Source organism: Seriola dumerili, unplaced genomic scaffold (genome assembly GCF_002260705.1).
Source record: "Seriola dumerili isolate Sdu_G_001 unplaced genomic scaffold, Sdu_1.0 BDQW01000052.1, whole genome shotgun sequence".
NCBI lineage: Eukaryota > Metazoa > Chordata > Actinopteri > Carangiformes > Carangidae > Seriola > Seriola dumerili.
This window is the reverse complement of record NW_019174307.1, coordinates 18,220,653-18,242,210: the sequence shown is the minus strand read 5'-3', so window position 1 is coordinate 18,242,210 and position 21,558 is coordinate 18,220,653. Positions and strand designations below refer to the sequence as shown.

General features: G+C 36.5%; 1 protein-coding gene across 1 annotated transcript in view; it reads right to left on the bottom strand.

The window, feature by feature from the left end:
- plekhm3 (pleckstrin homology domain containing M3) overlaps window positions 1-21,558 on the bottom strand; it is a 43,204-nt gene that overhangs the window by 3,949 nt on the left and 17,697 nt on the right. Inside the window, exons 3-6 of the mRNA XM_022741113.1 lie at window positions 20,829-20,974; window positions 19,975-20,168; window positions 15,705-15,768; window positions 8,716-8,873 (exon numbers count right to left, since the gene is read on the bottom strand). Of these exons, the coding sequence (XP_022596834.1) occupies window positions 8,716-8,873; window positions 15,705-15,768; window positions 19,975-20,168; window positions 20,829-20,974 (562 nt within the window). The remainder of the gene's footprint in view (window positions 1-8,715; window positions 8,874-15,704; window positions 15,769-19,974; window positions 20,169-20,828; window positions 20,975-21,558) is intronic.

Genomic DNA, 21,558 nt, shown 5'->3' with positions numbered 1-21,558 from the left:
ATAGTATACTATGGCGTTTTTATGACTTTTTTTGCCTTACTATACTATGATGTTTTTTGACATTTTTATGCCATACTATACTATGACAGTTTTTGACATTTTTTTGCCATACTATACCATGACGTTTTATGACTTTTTTTGGCATAGTATACTATGGCGTTTTTATGACTTTTTTTGCCTTACTATACTATGATGTTTTTTGACATTTTTATGCCATACTATACTATGACAGTTTTTGACATTTTTTTGCCATACTATACCATGACGTTTTATGACTTTTTTTGGCATAGTATACTATGGCGTTTTTATGACTTTTTTTGCCTTACTATACTATGATGTTTTTTGACATTTTTATGCCATACTATACTATGACAGTTTTTGACATTTTTTTGCCATACTATACCATGACGTTTTATGACTTTTTTTGGCATAGTATACTATGGCGTTTTTATGACTTTTTTTGCCTTACTATACTATGATGTTTTTTGACATTTTTATGCCATACTATACTATGACAGTTTTTGACATTTTTTTGCCATACTATACTATGACGTTTTATGACTTTTTTTGGCATAGTATACTATGACGTTTTTATGACTTTTTTTGCCTTATTATACTATGACGTTTTTATGACTTTTTTTGCCATACTATACCATGACGTTTTATGACTTTTTTTGCCATACTATACCATGACGTTTTATGACTTTTTTTGCCATACTATACCATGACGTTTTATGACTTTTTTTGCCATACTATACCATGACGTTTTATGACTTTTTTTGCCATACTATACCATGACGTTTTATGACTTTTTTTGCCATACTATACCATGACGTTTTATGACTTTTTTTGCCATACTATACCATGACGTTTTATGACTTTTTTTGCCATACTATACCATGACGTTTTATGACTTTTTTTGCCATACTATACCATGACGTTTTATGACTTTTTTTGCCATACTATACTATGACATTTTTTGACATTTTTTTGCCATACTATTCTATGACGTTTTATGACTTTTTTTGCCTTATTATACTATGACGTTTTTATGACAAATGATGCCATACTATACTATGACGTTTTTTTTGACATTTTATGCCATAGTATGACGTTTTTATGACAAATGATGCCATACTATACTATGACGTTTTTTTTGACATTTTATGCCATAGTATGACGTTTTTATGACAAATGATGCCATACTATACTATGACGTTTTTTTTGACATTTTATGCCATAGTATGACGTTTTTATGACAAATGATGCCATACTATACTATGACGTTTTTTTTGACATTTTATGCCATAGTATGACGTTTTTATGACAAATGATGCCATACTATACTATGACGTTTTTTTTGACATTTTATGCCATAGTATGACGTTTTTATGACAAATGATGCCATACTATACTATGACGTTTTTTTTGACATTTTATGCCATAGTATGACGTTTTTATGACAAATGATGCCATACTATACTATGACGTTTTTTTTGACATTTTATGCCATAGTATGACGTTTTTATGACAAATGATGCCATACTATACTATGACGTTTTTTTTGACATTTTATGCCATAGTATGACGTTTTTATGACAAATGATGCCATACTATACTATGACGTTTTTTTTGACATTTTATGCCATAGTATGACGTTTTTATGACAAATGATGCCATACTATACTATGACGTTTTTTTTGACATTTTATGCCATAGTATGACGTTTTTATGACAAATGATGCCATACTATACTATGACGTTTTTTTTGACATTTTATGCCATAGTATGACGTTTTTATGACAAATGATGCCATACTATACTATGACGTTTTTTTTGACATTTTATGCCATAGTATGACGTTTTTATGACAAATGATGCCATACTATACTATGACGTTTTTTTTGACATTTTATGCCATAGTATGACGTTTTTATGACAAATGATGCCATACTATACTATGACGTTTTTTTTGACATTTTATGCCATAGTATGACGTTTTTATGACAAATGATGCCATACTATACTATGACGTTTTTTTTGACATTTTATGCCATAGTATGACGTTTTTATGACAAATGATGCCATACTATACTATGACGTTTTTTTTGACATTTTATGCCATAGTATGACGTTTTTATGACAAATGATGCCATACTATACTATGACGTTTTTTTTGACATTTTATGCCATAGTATGACGTTTTTATGACAAATGATGCCATACTATACTATGACGTTTTTTTTGACATTTTATGCCATAGTATGACGTTTTTATGACAAATGATGCCATACTATACTATGACGTTTTTTTTGACATTTTATGCCATAGTATGACGTTTTTATGACAAATGATGCCATACTATACTATGACGTTTTTTTTGACATTTTATGCCATAGTATGACGTTTTTATGACAAATGATGCCATACTATACTATGACGTTTTTTTTGACATTTTATGCCATAGTATGACGTTTTTATGACAAATGATGCCATACTATACTATGACGTTTTTTTTGACATTTTATGCCATAGTATGACGTTTTTATGACAAATGATGCCATACTATACTATGACGTTTTTTTTGACATTTTATGCCATAGTATGACGTTTTTATGACAAATGATGCCATATTAGTCTATGACATTTTTTGACATTTTTATGCCATAGTATACTATGTTTTTTTCTACATTTTATGCCATAGTATGACGTTTTTATGACTTTTTTTGGCATCAAATGTCATAGTATAGTATGGCAAAAAAAGTCATAAAATGTAATAGTATATTAAGGCATAAAAATGTCAAAAAACGTCATGGCAAAAAAGTCATAAAATGTCATAAAAACGTTGTAGTAATGATAATAAAATTTATTCATAAGCGCTTTTCAGGACACCCAAGGACACTTTATAGAGCAAATAAAAACATTTAGAAGCACAAACAAGATAGACAATGTACACATGAAATACAAAAAAAAAAAATATATATATATGTACACACACATACAAATACACACGCATACATGTACATGCATACACACATTTACATTGATATATTCAGGCATATAAACAAACATACGAACGTAAGTACTCATAAACAAAAAAAAGACTTAAAAAAGAAGCAACAGTTGTACATTGGCGCAGACTGTGGGGGAGATAGTAGTATAGATGTATAAAAATACAGTACATAGTACTAACATAGTATAGTCTGGCAAAAAAATGTCAAAGTATACTATGGCAGAAAAATGTCATAGTAATGATACCACCCAGGAACACTTAATAGAGCAAATAAAAACATTTAGAAGCACAAACAAAACAGACAATGTATACATGAAATTTTAAAAAAGTATATATATATACACACACACACATACATGTACATATATTCATGCATATAAACAAACATACGCATGTAAGTACTCATAAACATAAAAAGACTTAAAAAGAAAGAACAGTTGTGGATTGGCACAGATTCTGGGGGAGATAGTAATATATATATATAAAAATACAGTAAGGCATAAAATGACATTAAAACATAGTATAGTAAGGCATAATGTGTCATAAAAACATCATAGTGTGGTAAATCATTAAATTTCATAAAAATGTCATAGTATAGTATGGCAAAAAAAGTCATAAAACGTCATCGTATACTATGGCATAAAAAACATCATAATATAGTATGGCAAAAAAAGTCATAAAATGTCATAGCATACTATGGCATCATTTGTCAAAAAAACTTTATAGTATAGTAAGGCATAAAATGTCTTTAAAACGTCATAGTATAGTAAGGTATAAAAAACGTTTTGGTATAGTACGGCAAAAAAAGTCATGATAACATCATAGTATACTATGGCAAATGTTATAAAAATGTCATAGTATACTATGGCATAAAAATGTCAAAAAACGTCATAGTATAATATGGCAAAAAAAGTCATAAAATGTCATAGTATACTATGGCATAAAATGTCAAAAAAACGTCATAGTATACTATGACATAAAAAACATCATAGTATACTATGGCATAAAAATGTCAAAAAACGTCATAGTATACTATGGAATAAAAAATGTCATAGTATACTATGGCATAAGAATATCAACAAACGTCATAGTATAGTATGGCATAAAAATGTCAAAAAACGTCATAGTATACTATGGAATAAAAAATGTCATAGTATACTATGGCATAAGAATATCAACAAACGTCATAGTATAGTATGGCATAAAAATGTCAAAAAACGTCATAGTATACTATGGAATAAAAAATGTCATAGTATACTATGGCATAAGAATATCAACAAACGTCATAGTATAGTATGGCATAAAAATGTCAAAAAACGTCATAGTACAATATGGCAAAAAAAGTCATAAAATGTCATAGTTTACTATGCCATAAAAATGTCAAAAAATGTCATAGTATACAACAACATAAAAAATGCCAAAAAACGTCATAATATACCNAAAAAAAAAAAATATATATATATGTACACACACATACAAATACACACGCATACATGTACATGCATACACACATTTACATTGATATATTCAGGCATATAAACAAACATACGAACGTAAGTACTCATAAACAAAAAAAAGACTTAAAAAAGAAGCAACAGTTGTACATTGGCGCAGACTGTGGGGGAGATAGTAGTATAGATGTATAAAAATACAGTACATAGTACTAACATAGTATAGTCTGGCAAAAAAATGTCAAAGTATACTATGGCAGAAAAATGTCATAGTAATGATACCACCCAGGAACACTTAATAGAGCAAATAAAAACATTTAGAAGCACAAACAAAACAGACAATGTATACATGAAATTTTAAAAAAGTATATATATATACACACACACACATACATGTACATATATTCATGCATATAAACAAACATACGCATGTAAGTACTCATAAACATAAAAAGACTTAAAAAGAAAGAACAGTTGTGGATTGGCACAGATTCTGGGGGAGATAGTAATATATATATATAAAAATACAGTAAGGCATAAAATGACATTAAAACATAGTATAGTAAGGCATAATGTGTCATAAAAACATCATAGTGTGGTAAATCATTAAATTTCATAAAAATGTCATAGTATAGTATGGCAAAAAAAGTCATAAAATGTCATAGCATACTATGGCATCATTTGTCAAAAAAACTTTATAGTATAGTAAGGCATAAAATGTCAAAAACGTCAGTATACTATGGCATGAAAATGTCAAAAAACGTCATAATATAGTATGGCAAAAAAAGTCATAAAATGTCATAGCATACTATGGCATCATTTGTCAAAAAAACTTTATAGTATAGTAAGGCATAAAATGTCTTTAAAACGTCATAGTATAGTAAGGTATAAAAAACGTTTTGGTATAGTACGGCAAAAAAAGTCAAAAAATGTCATAGTCTACTATGCCATAAAAATGTCAAAGAATGTCAGTATAGTATAGCATAAAAATGTCAAAAAACGTCATACTATAATATGGCAAAAAAAGTCAAAAAATGTCATAGTCTACTATGCCATAAAAATGTCAGTATAGTATAGCATAAAAATGTCATAGTATACTATGGCATAAAATGTCAAAAAAACGTCATAGTATAATATGGCAAAAAATGTCATAAAATGTCATAGTATACTATGACAAAAAAATTCATAAAAACGTCATAGTATACTATGGAATAAAAAATGTCATAGTATACTATGGCATAAGAATATCAACAAACGTCATAGTATAGTATGGCATAAAAATGTCAAAAAACGTCATAGTACAATATGGCAAAAAAAGTCATAAAATGTCATAGTTTACTATGCCATAAAAATGTCAAAAAATGTCATAGTATACAACAACATAAAAAATGCCAAAAAACGTCATAATATACCATGGCATCATTTGTCAAAAAAACTTTATAGTATAGTAAGGCATAAAATGTCAAAAACGTCAGTATACTATGGCATGAAAATGTCAAAAAACATCATAATATAGTATGGCAAAAAAAGTCATAAAATGTCATAGCATACTATGGCATCATTTGTCAAAAAAACTTTATAGTATAGTAAGGCATAAAATGTCTTTAAAACGTCATAGTATAGTAAGGTATAAAAAACGTTTTGGTATAGTACGGCAAAAAAAGTCATGATAACATCATAGTATACTATGGCAAATGTTATAAAAATGTCATAGTATACTATGGCATAAAAATGTCAAAAAACGTCATAGTATAATATGGCAAAAAAAGTCATAAAATGTCATAGTTTACTATGCCATAAAAATGTCAAAGAATGTCAGTATAGTATAGCATAAAAATGTCAAAAATTGTCATAGTATACTATGGCATAAAATGTCAAAAAAACGTCATAGTATAATATGGCAAAAAATGTCATAAAATGTCATAGTATACTATGACAAAAAAATTCATAAAAACGTCATAGTATACTATGGAATAAAAAATGTCAAAAAACATCATAATATAGTATGGCAAAAAAAAGTCATAAAATGTCATAGTATACTATGGCATCATTTGTCAAAAAAACATTTTAGTATAGTAAGGCATAATTTGTCATAAAAACGTCATAGTATGGTAAAGCATTAAATATCAAAAAACGTCATAGTATACTATGGCATGAAATGTTGTAAAAACATCACAATATAATATGGCAAAAAAGTCATAAAACGTCATAGTATACTATGGCATAAAAATGTTTAATAAACATTATAGTATAGTATGGCATAATTTGTCAAAAAAACTTTATAGTATAGTAAGGCATAAAAAACGTCAAAAAACATCCTGGTATAGTATGGCAAAAAAAAGTCATAAAAACATCATAGTATACTATGGAATAAAAAACAATAAAAACGTCATAGTATACTATGGCATAAAAAACGTCAAAAAATGTCTAAAAAAGTCATAGTATAGTTTCGCAAAAAAAGTCATAAAATGCCATAGTATAGTAAGGCATCATTTGTTATAAAAACGTCATAGTATAGCAAGGCATAAAAACGTCATAGTATAATATGGCATCAATTGTCATAAAATGTCATAGTATAGTAAGGCATGGAATCATCAAAAAATGTCATAGTATAGCAAGGCATAAAAATGTCAAAAAACGTCACAGTATAGTATGTCATTAAATTTCATAAAAACGTCATGGTATAGCATGGCATTAAATTTCATAAAATGTCATTGTATAGTAAGGCATAAACACATCAAGAAACGTCATAGTATAGTAAGGCATGGAAACGTCATAAAAATGTCACAGTATAGCAAGGCATGAAATTTCATAAAATGTCATAAAAACGTCATAGTATAGTATGGCATTAAATTCCATAAAAATGTAAAAAAAAACGTCATAGTCTAGTATGGCATAAAATGTCATAAAAACATCATAGTATAGTATGGCAGTAAATTTCATAAAAACATCATAGTATACTATGGCATCAATTGTCATAAAATGTCATTGTATAGTAAGGCATGGAAACTTCAAAAAATGTCAACAAACGTCACAGTGTAGTATCGCATCAATTGTCATAAAATGTCATAGTCATAGGAATAAAAACCTCATGGTATAGTAAAACAAAAATGCCTTATACTATGACGTTTTATGACATAGTATACTACAACGTTTAGTATAGTAGTATACTATGACCTTTTATTCCTTTCTATAGTACGACGTTTTTATGACCTACCATACTATGACTTTCTATATTCTATTTTATGACGTTTTAATGATATATTATACAATGACAAAAAGTAGCAGCAGATAAAGCATATTGCACAGATGGGGTGTGTGAAATTATTGCACATGGTGAATAGGTGATGTCATTATTACTGAATGAAATGATGGGACAAAACAACAAATAGAACACACTACATCACATATTTGATTGCAACATGGCTGGCTGTTTTCATTAATCCACTTATTGCTCATTTCCTGTATTATCACTTTCTGAATAAGCTTAGTGAATCATTACCGCTCTGTTCCTGTAAGTACAGTAGATGCAGCTGTTATCAGTTAACACTTAACACTTCCTTCACAAGTCATAAAACACAACTCAACAAGGAAGGTGTGTGCATGTGTTATAGAGCAGACTGTGTATAAGTGTTTCCCTCCACGGCTCAGTCTTCTAGGAATCAGTCCTGATCTGCTCTTATCACTATGCTGTCTGGCACTCTGAGGATCAGGGGCGAAGACAAAGCTCTGGACTGTGTTAACTGCTCATGTCGTGAAAATCCCCTCACCCAACACACACGCACACAAATGCTTTCATGCAAACCAGTGTTACTAACAAGCAGCAGGCTCAGCTCACGCCAATACAATGGAATTTTATTTGTGGAACCAAAATTTCAAGAGCACCTGTTACTCTGGATAATCAACACACCTCACTGTAGTCTGTTTTGTGTTTTCTGTTGAGTGCCAGAAATAAAATCAGGGCAGAAATCTTGAAGGCAGATATTTCAAAACCTGGAAAATTAAAACTATCGACAGAGCAGCACAAGAGGGACGTGTGAAATACTCCACTCCATACTTTTATAATTTAGCTTAAACTAGCCCTTTGAAGAAGTCAGGACTGGCCAAAACAAGTTCACTGTCAAGGTCTCAAACTTAATTGGTCTGATCTCTGCTAGACTGGATCACTGCTCTGTTAAATGATGACCAGCCCAGATTCCTTTAAATAAGTAAATGTTCAAATTGATTGAAAGGTTGTCTTTGGGTCCCTACCTCTTGGTGGCGTTCTCCTGGAAGGGATAGATGACCTGTCCGTTGTGGCAAAGCTCACAGATGAAGCCTTTCTCTCGACACAAACTGCAGCTGAAAACATGGGAACTGGCAAACTTGATCACCTTGGACAGAAAGGGAGCCAGTTTTCCATCGATCACCTGGAGGGTGAGGAGAGAGGAGGAAAGGGGGTGAGGGTTTAAGAAGAGGGGTAGAGAAGAAGCAGAAGGACATGGTCAACAACAATAAAGACTTGAAGTGGCCACTGGCAACGTTGATCTGATGTGTTTTTTTAATTTAGTTTTTTAATGCAATTTAGGCAGTTGATACTTTGTTGTACATAAATTTATTTATATATTATTTATAAAAGAAAGACAAAAAAACAGAGACAATGTAAAACAATAGATAAAGGAGATAAAAATAGAGAAAGAACGCTAATCAAAGGCAAGTCTAAGAAGATGGGCCTTGAACTGCTTTATAAGAATATTCATCTCCATCTCAGACACAATAGGCCCAAGTTTTGCAATATTCCTCGTCTGATAAAAACAAGTAAGAATAAAACACTTCACATGCTGGTCCAGAGTGGGTGCCTTGTCAAACACGACACCAAGATTTCTGACTGAGGACTTATAAGACGAAGAAAAGAAACCTCACAAATACGGAAGTATATAAAAGGCAAACAAAACAGGACCAAGTAAAGAACCTTGTGGCACACCCCTCAACAGTTGTGTCAAGTGAGATAAAGACCTGTCTGTGCAACCTGAAAATATAAAAAACATGAGTTAAATATCAGAACTTTTTTTAGAATAAAAAAAGAATCTCTGCACTGACATGACAGTAAGAAAAAAACATGAGGGAAAAAAGGACAGAAACTGGAACTCCATTACAAATGGAGTTCGTGGTAGGTTCTGAGATCAGTTGTAAATGTTTTTAACAAGATACAGTGTTGAATTTTTAGTTACTTTACACTTCTACTCCACTACATTTCAAAGGTAAGTGCTGTACTTTTTACTCCATTACAATCATAACTTAAGTTACTTTGAAATTTAAGATGACAATACAAATTATAATTAACAATTATGATGTATCATTATAGGCTAAGACAGGGTAACATAAAACATTGATCCCTAGGGGGAAAATCAAATCATTTAAATCAACTCCAGTTTTAACAAATGCAACATTAATGTGATGTAGACTTAAATGCATCAATACTTAACATACAAATTAGTATGAAATGGGCCATTCTGCATGATTAGTCCTTTCACTTTTTATAGTATCTTTCCATGCTAAAACTTTTGTACTTTTACAAAATTAAAATTACTTGTAACAATGAATTCCTCATAATCTCTCACTAAAAGCAGAATGTATTTGGTATTGCCTCTTTTACTTGGGAAAAAGTTCTGAATACTTCCACCACTTAATTTAAAGACTGACTTTAAAATGACTACAAGAAAGCAGTATAGTATCCTCTGTGCCTTGCAGAAAAGTTGAGAAAACAGGAGGAGAGGAAACTGAAGGAAGGAAGGAGGAAGACAGTAAATGAGGTGAATGCCTTTTAATGGCAACGCTTGGCAGGTTCCTTAAAGAACTGAGGGTGGGGGGTTTTGGCAGTGGGGGGGCTGCAGTTGTATTGTAGTGAATAGACAGTGGATGACTCACAGAGAAACAGTTAGTGAAAAGAAAAGCTGTGCAGAAACTTTCACAAATAAAAACTAAATATGGCCAATAAGCTTTGCCGTATGATGTTAATAATGCAGTCATAGCCATAAGTGTAATGAGAGAGACGGTATGTAAGACAGATAGGGAGAATGTAACAGAGAAAAACAGAGTATAAAGTAAGAGAAAGAGTGGTAGAGATACAATATACCAGAGAGATCTTGAGAGAGAGAGCGAGAGCCTGTATTCAGATACAAGTGGTTCCACCTGGCAGAGCTCTGGACCTCCCAATTATAACCTCCTTCATGCTGTTTGTTAGACAACGAGGACAAGGGCAGAAGAGGAGGACATGAGATGGAGAGAGGAGGAAGAAACCACACGCACACACACAGAGGAAGCATAGTGCACTGAGGTATACTAATCTTGTGTACAGTAAATCATACACCACAGCCAAAGACTGCTGCACTTTACACTGAGATGAATGGCCTCGACTGAGGGTTTTCACATTAACAACCCATACTGTGCCCTTATATGATATCAATCTATCAGTCTCAGACCAACATGAGAAAGGTAAAATCTTATTTCATTGAAGAGCTCAGCACCTCCTTGCCCTTCTCTCTCTCTCTCGCTCTCTCTCTCTGGGACACTGGGAGAAATCCCACTGCATTGGTGGACCAGTGGGCCATCAAAAAATTCATAGTTTTTACTGTCTGTCTGTTTAATAGGCCTCTCTGTTGCCGTCCAGCCAAAAAATGCTGCTGAAAAGACATTGTACCTGTAAGTGTCGCTAATTTAATGTTCTTTATATATGAGGGAGAACAAACTCAGTCCAGGACAGATAAAACTGTTCCCTGGCAGACAGACAGGTAGATACTGAAAGTGAAAGACAGTGGCAGATACAGTATGTGTCCCCCTGCACCCAGCACAGCCCACACCAAACCTACGCAGACCTGCTCAGTCCGGTCCAGCCCAGTCCACATGACGAATGGCTCTACTGATGGAGGCTGACAGCCTCAGTAATTAAGGCCCTCTATAATTGGACTGGGCAGAATCAAACGACTGGCAGCACAGCTCTGGTAGCTGACTGGTACTCTGGAGGGACACTGGGAAAGACGGAGGGAGGCACAGGAAGATGGATGGAGAGTGACACAAGTAAATGGACGGATGAAAAGAGGGAAAGGGCACTATAAAGAAAACAACAAGTAAATCAAATCCGGTTTCTTGTAAGTGTATGATGCCTGCATGCAATTTTTCATAATAAACACTGAATTACTCAGAAAAAATCTGATCAGTTATTTCTCTAAATTCACTGGTCATTTCCTCCATTTTCTTAAAATGCCTGTGCCTCCGCTGTTACTGCTTACAACAAATAGCCAGTTACCATTTTAGCACTGGCCAGCCAGACCTGAACTTCCAGCCTCAACCCTTTTTAATTTGTCGCACACATCAAGTAAAGACAAGAATAAAGCCAAATATTGATGGCTGTTGTGAGAGTGTGGGTCAACCAGCAGCCAGACTGACAGGGTCGGTTGGGTCAGACTTACTTCTGTCTCTAAAACAGACAAAATTTGTTGACATGTGATGAATCGGAAGAGATTTGATATAATTTACAAGATGAGAACAACTATTTTTATTACACAAAATTGTTTATATTGTCAGACTACACTTTTTTTCTAGCCTTTCTATTTCCTGCACAGGAAGTAAAGTAACTCTTAAACAGCTTGATGAAGCCAGCAGTGTTCCATGTCTGAACCAAGATTTTTTTTTAAAAACAACAATGATGAATTTGCAAAAGTGGAAAATTACTGTTCACATGACTATGATCACAATATGATTCCAGAGCAGCCTACAGGACAAACCCTCCAGATCTATTCACATCCTTTACCCTCTTTCCCTCCAAATACCCCCCCAACACACACACACACACACACACACACACTTCACCTCCTCTCCCCCATCCATCCTCTTAAACTCCTCCCCCTCCAGTTCAGCCTCTTTCTCTGCTCCACGCCGAGCCTTTGTGCTCCAAAACCTCCTAATCCCCTAAAACTGCTGTTTAACAGCCGTTCGCCTGCCCTCCTCTCTCTCTGTCTCTCTCTCCCTCTCCCTCTCTCTGTCTCACACCACCACACACACACACACACACACACACACACACACACACACACACACACACATATATACATGGACATGGCTGGAGAGACCAGGGTGAGCTCTGTTTGGATAACACCCTCTCCTCACACACACATAGAAGACTTAATGTATGTCGGTTGTCAGTGTATGCAGGGTGGGGTCCGTCATATCAGGGGGTTCCCGAAATTGTTTTTTCTGGCTGACAGGTGATTAATAAAAAGCAAACATTTCCAAAATCCGGATAAAATGTACATTAATGACCTGGGTGAGATAACAGTAGCTGAATTTTATTTAATTGTGTACTTTGGAATCTCCACAATGAACAGACATAACATTCCCTTCAACACAATGAAACCATGTGTAAGATAAAATGAAGGTGCAGGAACGATAAGTCAATGTCTGTCTTGACATATTGTACCTTGGCCTGTGGACCGGTGTCCAGAGGACAGGACACATGGCTGCTCGAGTCCAGAGGAAAACTAGAGCACACAGCTTTTTAGTCAACAACATGAGCCCCAACGGTACAACCAGAGCCAGAGCCAAGAGTCAAATTACACAACATTTGAACTTTTTAATGGATGAAGCTTAATTTATATTCTTGCATAAAGGGGTTACACTGTACCTATAGTGGCCATGTGTAGGTTTCAGTGCTGTAGCTGACATGCACTGCCTCCAAAATGTATTTATACATTCTGACCACTGCGGGGGGGGGGGTTTGTTTTTTTTTGTTTTTTTGATAATTATTATCACTATTTATTTGACATTATCATACAGTCCAGTGTTGTGCATTTGAAGGACAAAGCTCTATCTGACTGTGAAGAAACTGGAAATCTTTCTGAGAACATTTAACATTTACTTAAGAGGCCTCTGTGTGTCTGGACAAGTGTGAGTGGAGAGGCATGCCTGGCATAGAGGGAATGCCAGGGTGTCACTGTGGGAAGCCTGCTGCACACACACACACACACACACACACACACAACATCACATGCACACACATGCACACACATGCACACTCATCTACTTCCCTACTACTTCAGTCCTCACACAAAACCCTAGAAACAATCCTTAAAACCAGCAGAGGAAAAGGGCAGAGTGGCCTTAAACAAACACATATGGTTTCTCCAAAATGAACTGGTTCCTAATAGGGGATATGGGTGGAGGCTATTTGTCGGGAGGTGAATAGACTAGTGTGGTCCATGGTTGAGCCAGGGGAGTTTAGCCTTCACTGACCTCTGGGCTGGAACAAAAAAAGCCATCTTGATTAAGAGCGTCATTTTATTCAGGAGGTGAATCAAAAGAAACAAGCTTGTTAATATGGAAAACCAATTAAGAGGCAGAGTGCTTGAGAATCTCCAGGGGGGGGGGGGGGGGGGGGGTTAGAGGGGGAGGAAAAGAGAAGAGGGATCCGTGCAGACTCTACCAAAGACACCTATTGTTGAAATTAGTACTAAATCGCCAGTTTGTGGTTTATGAGTTAAATCCCAGAGATTAGCGGGGAAAGAGAGTGAAGAGCACACGCACACACATAAAACACATGTGTGCCGGGTGTGTGTGAGGCCAAGGGGATGTTGGGAAAAATGGAGGGATGTCACGCTTTGTTTTTCTGCCTGTTGATTCTGAATGTGACCAATTAGTGAAGCAGAGACACAGAGTGGGAGTGGGGGTGGGGGGGGTGGGGGTGGGGGTGGGGGGGTGTCTGTCCAATCTCTTTCACCGTGAGAGTCTGTGGCCGAGCTCTTAGTCAGAGAGGGGTGAAAGAAAAAAACGGGGCAGGGTACAACATAATGAACATAATGACAAACAAAAGAACTATTTCAGTCATTTGTGGTCGCTTTCCTCTGACCCCCCCCCCCCCACACACACACACCACCACCCCCACCCCCACCCCCACTCCACCCCCCAACTCAGTTCAACGACTAGATACTGAACCGCTGAAAGGCCAGGTTGTGTTTCTTTTTTTTATGATCCCTGCTGACTAAGATTAAACCAGAGGTGGGCCGTTAAGCTTGTATTAACTGGTAGAGATATGATGACAGTTTTTTGCAATTTGATAAGAAAATCTGCTAATTAACATAACTCACAATGAGGTGTCTTCATATTGGAAAATAATAGACGAAGCAGTGTTAAAGGTTTCCACAACGCCAGATCTGAATTCTTTCCACTGAGACCAATGTTTTCCTGGATCAGGACACTTGAAAGAGCGAACCCCGTTTTAAATAGGACTATTAGAGGGTATTAACCGCTCTTATCACTGCTATGACATGGACACTTGCCAAAACAGCAAAGGAGATGTTGTGTTTACTTAAAGGATAAAACAAGTATAATCCTATAGTTTTCTTTTTGTCAAGAAATACAATGAAGAAACAATGTGTTAGTCCGCTACTTCACTACACTTCTGTGGCTCTTAGCCCATTTATTCCTACTGAAGGGGAAAAAACCTTAAAAGGGACTATTTGTAAGTTTTCTCTGCCACTGAACATGGTTTCTTTCCAGGAGCAGGTGGTGGTGATTGACGCTTGACAAGAGCTTCAGCCATCGTCGCGTTTACAAGACAAGAGGTTATAATACGTCCGATGAGCAGCGCTACGTCTTCAGGGCAGATTGGAGGCTACAGTGAGTCGCTATCAGAAAGTGACGAGACAGGTTTTTTCTAGACTGGTAGGTAAATAAAGAAAGAAGGAATCTGACTTTTTGACACCTTACTTAACACAGAGATTATTTTACCATTGAATGTTAAATTCTTTAATCTTCAGACCCCTTTCTCTCTGTAGTTGCTGTTGTAGGGCAGATTTGTGCATTTGGTGGGGACTATTTTCAGCAGAGGATTAATATACATTTGGTGCTCTTGTGAGTATTTCCGGCAGCAGGACAGTGTATGTGCAACTGAGTCACGGTAAACTACAATGCGTGTGTTCATAGTGATGAGGGAACATGTCACCCAGTGCAACGGTGTGGCTCATTGATGACTTTTTAATAGTTTTCAGACAACAATGTTGCCTTATGGCTGGCGAACACTTGCAAGGCAGCTAGCTAAACTAGTAACTGCCACTATGTTTGAGATGTTGCCAATTTCAGTATCACAAAGACTGTGATTGTTTCTCCAACCAGCGAAACAGCCATCCAAAGTTGGTATTAACGGTATTAGTGTATGTACTGTATACATGAAAGCAAGTCAGGATGTGTGTGTGTGTGTGTGTGTGTACCTGTTGCAGGTCTGCCATGGAGTATAGGTGAATATGTTGTAGCAGGTATTCCCTGGGGAAGATCCTGTGAAAACACACATAAGAAAAAAGTTTTAATGCATCTGTCTCTGAGAAGCCGGTGTGATGAGATTCACTTTTAATCAAAGATAATTAACTGTGATCACACATAAGAGAAACATCACCATTATATTCTCGTTAAGCATTTCTCCTTTATTTCTCTTTTTGCACATTGATTGTAGACATATGTTACTGTGGAACGGACACATATGTGTCTTGCACCATCACAAAAACACTTATATATCTTTTACACACACTACATGGGAGCCTGAGATTGCCACTGAGTCCCTGTGTGCTGCCTGAAACATCAGGAAACAGCATCAGACGTTTAATCTCATGACTAAAGTGTCCAGTTTAGTTTTTCTTAAATCTGACACTGATTACACACAAATGAAACTGAAACAAACTGAACATTAGTTCAAGCTTAAATTTGTATTTATTTTTTTTTAATATGAAGTGAAACTGGCTCCTAATGTCCAGAGTGCTGGCCAGTTTTAAATAATAGGTTCAATCTTGCAAACATATAATCACACACTACAATAAATGAGCATTAGACTGATTTAATGTTTAACCACCAGCCTTTCAGTCCATTGTGCTAAACAAAGTCATAATGTTAATCTTGAGTCAGAAGCTTTCCATCGTCTAAAGTTAGGTGACAAAACACAGACAGGAGAGCTCTGGTGGTTGTGTGTGTAGTGTGTGTGTGTGTGTGTGTGTGTGTGTGTGTGTGTGTGTGTGTGTGTGTGTGTGGCCTCCTCTCAGACCACTGTAAGATGGATGGCACCATGTTAAATCCTGTCTAAGCTGTGATGAGTGTCACCAAATCACAAGTATGTGTCCGTATTCATGTGTGTATGTGTGTGTGTGTGATCCAGACGCCTTATGGTGATAAGCACCGCTGATAAACTACTCTGTTTGGCACGTTACCAATGGTTACCACATCAGCATTCATAAGGTGACACACACTCGGGTCCAATAATCAAGCTCGCACACACACGCACACTCTCACACACACACACAAACACGCACACGCACAGACTCCTTGTTGATTGTGTAGTCAGTACCCAGATGAACACACCTTTAAAGTGTGTGCTGATCTTGATAAAAGCACTTGAGAAACAACACAATTTAGGATTAGATTACAAACAGAAGACACACAGGTCCATGCATGTATGCAAACGCACACACGTCGACAACTGACAATATTTGTACATGACCTGATAGTATTTAATTCCATATTTTATTTCACAACCCCCAATGCTTCTTTCTCCAGGAGACACACCTTTCATTAAAATTCTGTTATCACTCAGAGATTATGATCATTTACTGAAGGAGGGTTAGACCTGATTCAGTGTGTGTGTATACACATAGATATAGGAAGTCCTGCAAATGTGTGTGTACAGGGGATGGACAAACTAACACATTACAATCTAATGCAAACCCAAAAAATATCTCTGCAATAAATCTTATCTTTTTCAAACGTATATATGTTGACACAGTGTCAGAAAAGTGTCGATTACAACTTTTTAGAAGCTGCGTTTTTGGGGTGTTAATGTTTTAATGACCTGTCAGCCCTCATTTACATACACAAGGTGGATAAGGACCATGTTTTTGAACCAGAAAGTACAGCAGTGATCTGCAACACAACGTCCATTTCTTGTTCTTTTACCACCTCTACTACTGCTGCTGCTCCTGCTCCTACCACTGCAAGATGACCTCCGAATAAACACAAGCAACCATCTAGGGCACACCGGGAACCACTGAGTACACTCTAGCGAAGACCAGAGAGTCCGAGGACTTAAGAGCTCTAAATTGCACCATAACGCACCATACATTTAGTACTATGCCACAGATTGTACTAGTTTTGCTCACAATTATTCTGCAAAGAAGCCAAAATAAGATGTATGAATGAGATACATACACATCTCAATACAAATACAATTCCACCAAAAAAAGCAAGAATAATGCCCCTGAGTTCATGAAATAAAATTTAAAAAAAAGACACAATAACAACCTAACATCCACATGAAATTATGTGGCAATGATAGCATGATATCATGTAGGTAGCCATCAAGTGCATATTTAAGATCCTCTTACAGAGTTTGTTCTGACTGAACAAGCCAGCTAGAAACAATAACTCAGAAACCATGTTTTAACCGACCCATGTAGCTACAATTAGCTTTATTAGCTAGCCAACTAAAGCTGATACAATTGTAATTTGAGCCAACAAAATTCATGGTTGCTGACTAGAAATAAAAAGCTGCTTCTGTCTTAAATCAAGAACCCACTGTTTCTAAAATGTATTTGTAGCAGCAAAACTGCCGCTGTTATTATTGTAAACATTATGTACCGTGCTACAACCTCAGTTTGACAGGTGTGGCAACAAGGGCTTAGCAAAAGGTCAAGTTAACAATTTGAGCCTGACCACAAACAGAGTGTTGATAATCTTGTTGTATTTTCCAAGCATATGAGCTCTAGTCATAAAGATATGGATATCAGGACGGCCTCGTTCGACACAAACACCTTCATTGAACGCTGCCATAAAACAACAGAAAACAGCTTTTAGTCTGCACCCTGTGTCAAAGATCCTTTGCGACACGTTATCAAAGATGTAAACCTCTGATAGTGTTTGAGAACTGCTGCACGGGGCCATAAACACAGCGCTCTCTAACTTACAGCCTTTGGTGCCTCATGTGGTTGTGTGTGCGACTGTGTGTCCACAGCTCTCCGCCTGTACGCAACAGACATCTCTTTTCAGATTCCCCCTGAAGTAGACTGATGACTAGGGGAAGGTTTTAGCGCCATGGCCCTCATCAATCCTGCAGTGTTTGGAAGTGGCGGGGCACTAGCCGGCACGAGCTAATGGGACAGAAGTAAACACAGAACGCCACGATGCTGCTCTGCTTTGCTTTGCAACAGGGGACGACTAATATGGGTTTTTTTCTTTTGTTTTTTTTAAAGGCTGATAAAAATACCAGTAGTTTGGGTTTGAAGCTACTAGCCAAGCCTGAGAAAATATATATTTTTAGCATTTTTTTGTAGCCATCTTCTAGTGTCAGCTGTTAAATAATTGACAGTGGTGAGTGGTAGGAAACTCAGGTCTGAATTATACTGTAGACATACTTGGCTTGCAAAGCACACTCCTCTCCAACACTTCCTTTAATGTCTTTTTTTGCCATTACCTGCCAAAGATAGTTAGGCTAACACTAGCATGGCTAGCATCGGACATCTGTAGTCCTTGCCATTTTGTCTTTTGTCTTATATGTATACTTTCCTTGTCAAATTAGTGAAATGATAACATCTTAACTTGTATAATATAACTGTGAAGTGTATTAAAAATAAACTCAAAGCACAAATAACAGAGAAAGAGTATGATGGTATGTTAGAAGATAGGTTTTTTGTAAATCACCATCATAGAATATTAATTAGATTCCAGTCTGTTTGCTGAGGTGGATGATTCTCCTTCAGACATGGCCCATCAGATCAGAGTGTATTAGTGACCTGGACCAGGGCAAGGAGCATCCATCAGCTCACAGACAAGGCTTTCAGTGTGGGACTCCACTCAGATAAACAGTCCCCCCCCCCCGGACCATCACATACATGAACATATACACACAGGCACACATCTTTTATGTGTGCAGGAATGCAAGCAGATAAAAGTTATGGCAATATACACACATGCACTCGACATACACACATAAACACACATGCACGGATCATACGAGGAAATGTTAACAGTCTGTGTAATCAAGTGTCTGCTCGTCAACAGAGCAATATAACAAATATTTAAGTTCATCCGTCAGTGTGACTGATGACACAGACTGTTCATGTTAAACATAAAAATAATAGCTGATGTCTCCTGTGTGTAAAAAATGACTCTACAGCCCATTGTTGTTTTTTACAGGGTCAATTCATCCAAAATGCAAACTGATTTTTTTAGTATCTAACCATGCAGATCGCCATGTCTCGTTTTTGTGATTTAGGTGAACTGACCCTTTAAATGTGGCACCAGACAACCCTGTGTGCAGGTAACACGAGCTACAGTTAGGAATGAAGGTTGAACTTCTCACAACAAGATATGATGATGGTTGATGGTTGATGACGGCTGGTTGGGAACCAGCGTTCAAAATTAAGAAGTACTTTACAAGTTTCTTTTGAAAAGTGATGCAGAAATACACTAACCCATCAAAACTGACTTCACAACCAGCCCTACCTTCGTCGTAGGTCCTCGGCAACAGTTGCCCGGCAGCTGAACAGGTAGGCCCGCAGTGACTGTAGCTGCTGGCGGAGACGTAGCACAGTGCTGAGAGGCTCACAGTGCTCATACAGACAAGGGTTGAGCTGCTGGACGTCGAGCAGAGGCTCCTCATACACAAACTCCAGGAATTCTTTGGCCTGTTTAGACACCTGCAGGAGCACATCAGAGTCTACATCAGGGTCACTGCGCCAAGGGCAACGGATACATTAGAGATAATACCAGACAAGCTGTATGTTTTATTGTAATGGATGGTGTGGGGCTAAGAGCCCATACAAAAGCCTCTGGTTTTGCATGAATTAAACAAGACAAATGTAAAGTGTTAATTAATGAGCTTTCCCTGCTGCTCGTGAGGTGCAGGATGACATCAGTTGTTTACAGTAGTTCCACATTTTCCAACTACATCCTCAATTTCACACATTGACCATACGCCGGCCAGCCATGTATTAGGTTTTGACCTAGTCTCGTTTCACATTGGGCTAAAATGAGCACGATCTTAGAAAATTCCTCAGGTGATTTGTTCAGGAAACGTTTTGAAATCACCTCACTGGCAATTTTATTTGAAATAAAACAAATATCTCACATTTACATAAAGATTTTATTTGAAGAGTGTAAAGTGCGATATAGATGGACTTTCTTGAGGACCAGATGATATGAGGACTTGAACATCCTGGAAAACTGTCCCTTACTGGAAAACAGTGGATCTGCCGTTCAAGTCACTCAGAAAAAGAAACTGCATACTTTCAAATCTGGTGCAGCAAGTGTATTGACATGATGGGTATTTTCATATAGTTGTGTGTGTGCTTTCCCACCTTGTGCTTGCTGGTGTCCCAGTTGTGCAGCAGGCGAGCTGGGATGAGGAAGGAGTTGTCCTGATGGCAGCTCTGGCAGTAATACCAGCCACTGTAGTAGCAGACCTTTGCCTTTCCTCTGGACAGACCGACCGGACGCTGACAACCTGAGGGAATGAGAGAGTCATCGGGTAAGAGTGTGTGTGTGTGTGTGTGTGTCTGTGTTTACATCTTAATAACACATTTAAGGTACTAAGTGATGCTCTAGGGTGCCTGAAAGTCTCTGTAATCATGAGGAAACCACTTAAACCACTTTTAACAAAGTGTGAAAAGTGGGCTTCAAACCAACATAACAATCTTCCATTATAATGTGGAGCAAGTGCGTATTATCTCAGACTTATGGCACATGCTGCAGGTAATCAAACGATGGCTTCAATAAAGACATCCATATATAAAACATTTTATGTCCATTTATGGGTTCCAACTGGCTAATTAGCCCTGAGGTGTTGCACAAGTCAGCTTATGGTGTCAACAGTCTGTTGCAGCAGAACACAAAGGTTGTGGAGGAAATAACTTGGTGTTAATATGTGTCAGTTTATTGCCCCTCACTAAATACCAAACTAATCCAGCCGAATAAACCTGTAGATAATACTATGTTCTACTCTCTATTTACTGTTCTAGAAAAACTTACTGAAGTTACTCTAAGAAGGATTCTCTTATTGCTCAGCCTACAAAATCAAGCATGCCCTAA